Source organism: Anolis sagrei, chromosome 6 (assembly GCF_037176765.1).
Source record: "Anolis sagrei isolate rAnoSag1 chromosome 6, rAnoSag1.mat, whole genome shotgun sequence".
NCBI classification, from domain to species: Eukaryota; Metazoa; Chordata; class Lepidosauria; order Squamata; family Dactyloidae; genus Anolis; species Anolis sagrei.
The window spans coordinates 132123489-132132886 of NC_090026.1; the positions used below are offsets into that span (position 1 = coordinate 132123489).

At 46.1% G+C, this 9398-nt stretch overlaps 1 protein-coding gene across 1 annotated transcript; it reads right to left on the reverse strand.

Moving 5' to 3' along the window:
• Window positions 1–497: 497 nt before the first annotated feature.
• On the reverse strand, window positions 498–8052 carry LOC132779816 (cathelicidin-3-like). Its single transcript, XM_060783481.2, has 4 exons — window positions 7813–8052; window positions 4279–4386; window positions 3449–3532; window positions 498–581 (listed from the first exon to the last, which is right to left on the reverse strand). Exons 1-4 carry the CDS (start codon window positions 8050–8052, stop codon window positions 498–500), a joined length of 516 nt encoding a protein of 171 aa, XP_060639464.2.
• Window positions 8053–9398: the final 1346 nt, after the last annotated feature.

Genomic DNA, 9398 nt, shown 5'->3' on the forward strand with positions numbered 1-9398 from the left:
ATTGGGACACAAAAGTTTTAAATAAATAAATAAGTGAATGAATGAATGAATGAATAGAGGATGGAGCGACAGCACCCCCCTGTGGCTGGATTTGAGCACAACATCCAAGGTGCCGAAAAGCTGGACATCGACACAACATACCTCCTTTCTGTCTGTTCTGTCCTGTCCTGTTTGTCCAAACGACATTGAATGTTTGCCACGTATGTGTACTGTGATCCGCCCTGAGTCCCCTTGGGGAGATAGGGCGGAATATAAACAAAGTTTTGTTGTTGTTGTTGTCGTCGTTATTATTATATTCCTGAAGCTTAACTACGAGAAGAACGAGACACAACCACATTTTTGGAATACCGCTTTATATTCTGTGGCAGGTGCAAAGATAAAGACAAGGAAAAGGAAAGGTGCATCAAGCAGGAGGGCCGCTGAGCTTTGCATCCTCCTTCAGCGCTCAGATCTTCGGGATCATATGGCTTCGGTTCTTCAGGGACCCGTTTTTGCCATTAGTGGTGGAGACCCCAGATGAAGCCATGTCCGAATCCTTTGAAGAAATTTCCAAGCCCTCTGAATCTGGTGATGCGGGAATCCTGGGGGAAGAAAGGTAGGCGGGGTATTATGGGGGGCCACCTGGGCACCCTGACACTGAAGCCTGGCTCGAGAGCAGTACGTGTGAAAAAGACCTTGGGGTCCTCGTGGACAACAAATTAAACATGAGCCAGGAATGTGATGTGGTGGCAAAAAAAGCCAATGGGATTTTGGCCTGCATTAATTGGAGCCGAGTGTCTAGATCTAGGGAAGTAATGCTACCCCTCTATTCCACCTTAGTTAGACCACGCCTGGAATATTGTGTCCAATTCTGGGCACCACAATTCAAGAGAGATATTGACAAGCTGGAATGTGTCCAGAGGAGGGCGACTCAAATGATCAAGGGTCTGGAGAACAAGCCCTATGAGGAGCGGCTTAAGGAGCTGGGCATGTTTAGCCTGAAGAAGAGAAGGCTGAGAGGAGATATGATAGCCATGTATAAATATGTGAGAGGAAGCCACAGGGAGGAGGAGGGAGCAAGCTTGTTTTCTGCTTCTATGGAGACTCGGACACAGTGGAACAATGGCTTCAAACTACAGGAAAGGAGATTCCACCTGAACATGAGGAAGGACTTCCTGACTATGAGAGCCGTTCAGCAGTGGAACTCTCTGCCCCAGAGGCTCCTTCTTTGGAAGCTTTTAAACAGAGGCTGGATGGCCATCTGTCAGGGGTGATTTGAATGCAATATTCCTGCTTCTTGGCAGAATGGGGTTGGACTGGATGGACCATGAGGTCTCTTCCAACTCTTTGATTCTATGATTCTATGAAGCTCTGACCCTCAGGTGGTTCTCCCAAGATTGAGGTGGAATCTCTTATCCTAGTTTGAACCCACAGCTCTGGAGCAGCAGAAGATAACTTAGCTCCTTCCTCCTCAATGGGACCTCTTTTCAAATATTTAAACCTGGTCTTCTTGTCCCTTTCTCACAGCCTTCTCTTCTCCAAGCTAAACATCTCCACAATCCCATATCTGCTCTTCAGAAGGAGTCATGAGCTAGATCTTGGATCATTTTGGTTGCCTTTCTCTGGAGAGCTGATCCAGCTCCTTCTTGGGGTTGGACACTGGGTTATTATTCCAGAAGAGGTCCTCCCCCCTAATGATAGGATCCCGAAGATGCAATATCATTGTATTAATTGTTAGAAGACTATAATCTTAATCTGTATTAAATGGTCAATTTGGAATGTTAGTTCAGCAACACAGCAGAGATGGGAAGTTGGTAAGAGTAAGGATAGGCTGGAATGTGGACAGCTAGGTTCCCACAGCAATGGGACACTCTGACCCAGGCTTTGGCCTGCAAAGGTGGCCAAGATCAAACTGTTGTAAACTGAGGAGAACAGTGACTTCATTGGGCTGGGAATGAACAAGATGGGTGGAGTTAAAGAAGGGAGTGGAGGTGGGGATGGAAAGGAGATGGAACTGGGAAGCATTCTGGTCTTTACAGAGCCCACCTTGCAGAAAATAAAGCTTCTGCAGAAATAAAGCTTCTATGTAATAATCTCATTTCTGGTCTAAATTGGGAAACAAGGCCAGGAATATATTTAAAGAAAGGACAGCAATTTCATATGGCGTCCAAACAGGGACCTGGACCCTCAGATCCTGAGATCTTGGAACCACAGCTTCTTTCCTTCCTTTTCTTTCTCCCGTTCCTTTTTCTGTTCCTGTTCCTGTTCCTCTTCCTGCTCCTGCTCCTTCGCCTGCTCCTTCTCCTTCTCCTTCTCCTTCTCCTGCTCCTTCTCTTTCTCCTGTTCCTGTTCCTTCTCCTTCACCTGCTCCTACTCTTTCTCCTTTTCCTGTTCCTGCTCCTTCTCCTTCTCCTTCTCCTGCTCCTTCTCCTGTTCCTTCTCCTTCTCCTGTTCCTTCTCCTTCGCCTGCTCCTTCTCCTTCTCCTTCTCCTGTTCCTTCTCCTTTCCCTTTGCCTTCTCCTTCTCCTTCTCCTGCTCTTTCTCTTTCTCTTTCTCCTCCTCCTTCTCCTGTTCCTGTTCCTTCTCCTTCACCTGTTCCTGCTCTTTCTCCTTCTCCTGCTCCTGCTCCTACTCTTTCTCCTTCTCCTGTTCTTTCTCCTTTCCTGCTCCTTCTCTTTCTCTTTCTCCTGCACCTGCTCCTTCTCTTTCTCCTTCTCTTCCGGTTCCTTCTCCTTCTCTTTCTCCTTCTCTTGCACCTGCTCCTTCTCCTTCACCTGTTCCTTCTTCTCTTGTTCCTTTTCCTTCTCTTGCTCCTTCTCCTTCTCCTGCTCTTTCTCCTTCTCCCTCTTCTTCACCTTCTCCTTCTCCTGCTCCTTCTCTTCCTCTTCTTCTTTTCCCTTTTTGACCTCCTTCATCTTTCATTTGCTTCTTCGTCTTCCTCCCCTCCCTTGCTTCTCTCCTTCCTTCCTTCCTTCCTTCCTTCCTTCCTTCCTTCCTTCCTTTTTCCCTTCCTTCAGGTGTCAAGGGCCCTTGAGGGGCTCCAAACAAAGGGGATCCATTGTGCTCATTTGTAGGTGCACCTACACCAGGCACAGGCAAACTTTGGCCCTCCATGTGTTTTGGACTTCAACTGAAGTTCAAAACACCTGGAGGGTCAAAGTTTGCCCGTGCCTGATTGACACTGTTGGATGGGTCCATTCTGACCCCAGTTTGAACTGCTGTAGCTGAATGCTGTGAAATCCCGGGAGTCGTAAATTGTAAGGGGACTAACTCTCTTACTCTTGTCAAATCCCATCTCCCAGGACACCATAACATTGAGGCAGAGCAGTTAAAGTGGTGTGAAACCGCATTCCTTCTACAATGTAGATGTGCCCTAGGTTTTCCTGGGAGACTCTTATCAATAGGGTCCGATTTTGCCCCGAAATATAAGAAACTTCCAACATCTTCCATATGAGGAAGGGAAACGTACCTCTTGCACGGCCGTATCACAAGTGACGACAATCAGGGAGTTTGCCTGCTCCGTGGAGAAATATCCGGAACAATCCTTCACCATCTGGAAAGTTGAACAGAGGAAAACATGTAAAATAAGAATATTATCCTTTGGTTTCATTCTGCTCAGTTTCTGTCTCAGGTTGAGCATTCATTATCCAGAATTACAAAATACTAAAAAATTCAAAATTATTCACATGGGAGGCTGAGGAAGTGATCGTTTTGCTTTCGGATGGGTCAATGTATACAAATTTTGTTTCATAATGACAAATATTGAAAATATTGTGCCTCAAATGACCTTTATAATGACATAAAACAAAACAGAACGCAACCATCTGGCACTGAATTTCATCAATGAGGGTTTTTTGAGTGTGTCGGGAGCGACTTGAGAAACTGCAAGTCGCTTCTGGTGTGAGAGAACTGGCCGTCTGCAAGGACATTGCCCAAGGGATGTTGCCTGGATGTTTTGATGTTTTACCATCCTTGTGGGAGGCTTCTGTCATGTCCCTGCATGGGGAGCTGTAGCTGACAGAGGGAGCTCATCCACACTCTCCACCAATTCGAACCTGCGACCTGTTGGTCTTCAGTCCTGCTGGCACAAGGGTTAACCCACTGTGCCACCCGGGGCTCCATGTCAATGTCAGACTGTAGGATCTAAATAGCAATAGTAAATAAGCACTCACAAGCCGGCTTGCTTTGAAATGGATATATGAGGTGTCACTGTGTAACCCCCTGAGTGTAAAGCAATGCTCCATCTCCTCACTTTGGACCTTGTTTTGCAAATGGAGGACAAAAAGAATGGTTCCTTACCCCATTGGCTTTGAATTCACATTCTTCAGCCAGGACTTTCTCAGAAGCTGGGCAGACGGTCTCTTGTATGGTAAAGTTCATCTGCTGAAGCCTTGCGGAGCTGGAGTTCTTGGGGGAGAAACCAAACAAAAGAGCAAATGCAGCTGTTGGCATGAAAGACTCTCACTGTCTTTGAAACATCTAATACTTTAAACACCCAAACGTTCCTGCAAAAGTCACAGCCTCATTGGTGTGACTCTGGGCTGCCATTTCTCTCCAGTATAGCAGGCGTTTTACTGTCTTAATTATTGTTGTTTATGTGGTAGCAATTTAGCTTCAGAAGAATTATAGAAGACTTTGGAAAGAATAGCAAGAAAGAATAGCAAGAAAGAATAGCAATCCCTGCTTGAGTCAGGTAAAATATTCACAATAAGGTCAACCAGGGAGCTGACTCATTGTCGCTCATTGTTCTATCTATCTATCTATCTATCTATCTATCTATCTATCTATCTATCTATCTATCTATCATCCATCCACCCATCTGAAGGAGTGATGACATTATTATGTCCCATTAAAGTGACAATGCGCCTCTGGACTTTTACTGGCACACCATTCTAGTCTGGACGCCCATTGAAAAATTCCAGACCCCTGACACTTATGCTTCACACCATTTTGGCAAAGTATACAGGGCATCATGACCTAGGACTAAAGACAGGCCATACTCCCCAGATACATACACTGTTCCTACCCCACTGACCATGTATGGACATTACCCTTGAAGACAGGAAGGATGACATCACCTATAGCTGACCTCACCTGTAGATTACCTCACCCTTGAGAGTCCAACCAATCACTTGACAATTATGTAATCCCCCACTGTTGCTATGCAGACTTTGCTGAAGAGCACCAGAACCTATATAAGCTTTGCTTAGGCAACAATAAAGGAGCCATCATCATTCACTTCTACACCCTGTCTCCCACCTGGTCATTATCGCGTTTCTACACCCATCCACCCTTTCATCCACATACATGCACAAACATACCTAAAGTCAGCCCTGGAGACATAGGATTCTATGATTCTATGATTATATCAAGGCAGAATAGAGCTTGGGGAGCATGACTTCCCTGGATCTAGGCACTAGACTCCTATTGATGCAGGCCAAAATCTCATTGGCTTTTTTTTTTTTTTTGCTGCTACAGGACATTGTTGGTTCATGTTTAACTTGTCCACGAGGACTCCCAAAATCTTTGAGGATTTAACTTGCAGATTTCCTTATTACTTGTGGATTTGGTTAATATGTTTTCTCTAGGAACCTTCAGGTCCTCCAGTGCAACTAATGATCTAATGTCCCCAGGAAGGGTGTTCCATAGCCGAGGGGCCACCACTGAGAAAACGCTGTCTCTCGTACCCACCAAATGTGTTTGTGATGCAGGCGGGACCGAGAGCAGGGCCTCCCTGGACGATCTTAAAGTCCTAGCAGGTTCATAAGGGAAGATGCGTTCCAACAGGTAAGTTGGGCCAGAATTCTTGCTCTCTTGACCACACTCTGATATTACTTGGCCCCAAGTGTCTCAATTTCCATGGGTGATTTTTTTTTGCCAGTGATTAAAGTGGTATCAAAGTGCTATAACAGTAGTCTGAAGAGGCAATGAGGCCCCGACGCATAAGATATTGACCTCTACAGAACATTAATTTGATGGCAAAACTCTGGCCATGGATTGCAGATGCTCAGCAAGCATTTAGCAAAGATTCGCACACCTCGTAAGGTCATCCAAACTTCATAGGAGGGCTTGGAGGGAACTGTTTTCCTGGCACAAAGCTATTCCCCTTCTTGCTCCGAACTGACCACTGCCCTTCAGACATTTGGCAGATAATAATAATAATAATATATTTATATACCACTCTATCTCTCCGAGGGGGACTCAGGGCAATTTCCAAGTAACATCACCGAAGCATACAAAGTAAACAGCATAACATAAAATTAACAAAACAACATAAGCATAAAATTATCACAATAACACATATTCAAAACAATCCTGCCTATTTAGAGCAATTAAAAAGCTGGGCCAAGGCTAGTGCAAACTCAAAATATGAGGGGCCGGGAATTGAGTACAGTGCTCTAACAGGTTGTATCTGTATCAGTGAAGACATCTGCCCTTGCGCTGTGCTACTCTGCTGCTGAGTGCATGCCCAGTATGGAACACATCTCACCACGCTAAAACAGTGGATGGGGCTCTGAATGAGACATGCCGCATTATCACGGGGTGTCTGCACCCTACACCACTGGAGAAATTACACTGCTTAGCCGGTATTGCACCACCTGACATCCGCCGGGAAGTAGCAGCCAATAGTGAAAGGACCAAGGCAGAGACATCACCAGCTCATCCCCTGTTTGGGTATCAGCCAACACGTCAACGACTTAAATCAAGAAATAGTTTTCTTAGATCTACAGAGACACTCACTGGAACACCCCAGCAAGCGAGAGTCCAAAAGTGGCAGGCTCAAACCCAGAACCCCAACCAATGGCTGATACCAAATGAGAGACTCCCTCCTGGGCACACAGAGGACTGGGCAACTTGGAAGGCGCTGAACAGACTGCGCTCTGGCACCACGAGATGCAGAGCCAACCTCAAGAAATGGGGCCACAAAGTGGAGTCCACGACATGTGAGTGCGGAGAAGAGCCAACCACTGACCACCTGCTGCAATGCACCCTGAGCCCTGCCACATGCACAAGGGAGGACCTTCTTGAAGCAACACCAGAAGCACTCCAAGTGGCCAGATACTGCTCAAAGGACATTTAATCAACTACCAAACTCACAATTTTTGTATTTTGTCTGTTTTTTGTTTTGTTTTGCTTTGTTCTGTTAGAAATGTAATATAATCGACTGGTTGCACTGACACGATAGATAAATAAATAAATAAATAAATAAATAAATAAATAAATAAATAAATAAATAAATCTAACAGGCTAACAGCAATAGCAGGTACAGGTGTGTGGCTGCTCATTTTCAGGGCCTATTAGAGGGATGGCCAGGGTAATGGGTCAGAGTGCAAGGCCATATTCAGCAATGTTTGGGCTGGGCTGGAACTGGTCATTCTCAAACCACCAGGTCTTCAAGCTCTTACGAAAGGAGGGGAGGGATGGCGCCTGTCTTATTTCTCTGGAGAGGGCATTCCAGAGGCTTGGGGCCACCACTGAGAAGGCCCTCTCTCTCGTCCCCACCAACCGTACTTGTGCCGGTGTTGGGAGCAAAAGGAGGGTCTCCCAGGAAGATCTTAGAGTTCGCACCGGTTCATAGAAGGAGTTGCGATTGCGGAGATAGGCAGAAATAGGCACTATGCAAAACGGTTTTTGTTCCTGGGTTATAAATGCCATTTCCTAATTGGTCCTATCATAAATACATGGACAAAGTTTATTAAACTGCCAAAACTTTGTTTGTATGGGATATCCTTCTATAGCACATTTTGCTCTAGTTTTTCAATATCTCATTGAGTCTGAACCAATTCAACCTAGTGTAATGGCGACCCCTCCCTTCCCCTGAGTCGGACTCACCAGCCCAGGCAGCGGCATGGCTTCCAGGAGGCGGAAGGCATTCCGGACGTTGGGACCCTGGTTGTAGATGGCCACCACCTGCGCAAGAGCCTCCTGGAAGTCTTTTGGGGGAGACAAGGGGGCGGCGGCTGCCAGGCCCACCAGCAGGAGGAAGGCTCCCCAAAAGCGTCCCATGGTGAGTGATCTCTGGGAAAGAGGGAGCCTCCTGGGCTTTATATGCTCTGAGGTTGACCTTTCCATGGCTCAGTGGGGCCTGGCTCAAGGGTTTCCTCACTCCTGTGGCTTCTTCTGTGGACAACTTGACCAATAACCAGCAGACATAGTTTGCCAATGGCCCCTCCATTGAGGTTTCGCTGGTTTGGTGCAGGACGGAAGCGGTGAGGTCTGTCTGTGAGAACTTCAGAGGTGATCTTATGACTCAAGCCAGTGAACTTTATGATGCCTATTTTAATCGCCACCTTTATTTTCATAGGAATTTATTTGAAGAGCACCTCCATTGGAATAACACTTTGATAGCACCCCATAAAAGGAGTGGTCAGAACTTGGAAAAGTTCTCCTTCCTAGGAGTAGAAGCTGGCCGTAGAATGAATCCTTCATCCTTGGAGCCCATTATGCTCAGTCATGGCCCTGTCCAGGGTTTTGGGCAGGATTTGTCCCCAGCAATTCCCATAATTCTATAACCATTGGAGTCAAACAGCATCCATTCTACAATGTAGACACATCCTTTGACAGAGACCCATCCAGTTATTTAGCATCCGAGACATTCTGTCTCTTTGTGTTGGTTGTCTGTCTGATGGGCCTTCCCTGATAAACAGATTGACCTTTGAGTGGACAGCAGGTCATGGGACCTCAATATTAAGAAAAATGTTCCCATGGTAAGAGCAGTTTGAGTGGGAGAGATTGCCTTGGGGCTTGACCACACTACTGAAAACTTTGTACTCATTGCAGATGGGCTTCCAGATGGACACCACCATCATCTCTCTTTCTCTGTCTTGATGAAAGGATGGATCATGCGCATGTTGCTGATTCCACAGTTTCTTGTTGGCCAAAGAGTTGTGTCAGGACGCCTGGCCATTGCATGTCACATCTATGATGGCAAAATGGGGCACCCTTGAAGCCAACAACCCTTATCCTTGCTGCTCTCACTAAGACCTCGTTCAAACAACAGCAGATGTGACCACAGCAGCCAGGGACTTGGATGGAACTCCCAACATGGAGGTAGCAATGGTTCAGTGGGACCAATTGAGCTCTGACCTGTCTGGACAATGGCTCTGGATTCAGCATTTAAGTGCTGGATTCAGGGCTGTTTCAAAGGAAGGTTTATACTGGACTAACCCTTGTGTGGTGGTGGAGCCTCTTAAAAACATGGGTTGACTATTTCTCAGGAATGCTCAGTTGTGTATCTCTCCATGGCAGGCAGATAGACGAGATGGTTCTTGAGATCCCTTCCATATAGAATTATAATATCCTAGAATTGGGTGAGACCCCAAGGGTCAACCTCCTTAGATAGATGTGTGGACAGATGGATAGACAGATAGATGGGTATTTATTTACTATATTTATACCCTGCCCTTCTCACCCTGAAG

Bases quoted from the DNA above. Each gene is read 5' to 3' on its own strand.
- LOC132779816 (XM_060783481.2), bottom strand. From the start codon at position 8,052: ATGGAAAGGTCAACCTCAGAGCATATAAAGCCCAGGAGGCTCCCTCTT. The intron at 4,387-7,812 runs GTGAGTCCGACT...TTCTCCCCCAAG, and splicing joins CCATGCCGCTGCCTGGGCTG to AACTCCAGCTCCGCAAGGCT. The intron at 582-3,448 runs GTACGTTTCCCT...TTCTTCCCCCAG, and splicing joins GTGATACGGCCGTGCAAGAG to GATTCCCGCATCACCAGATT.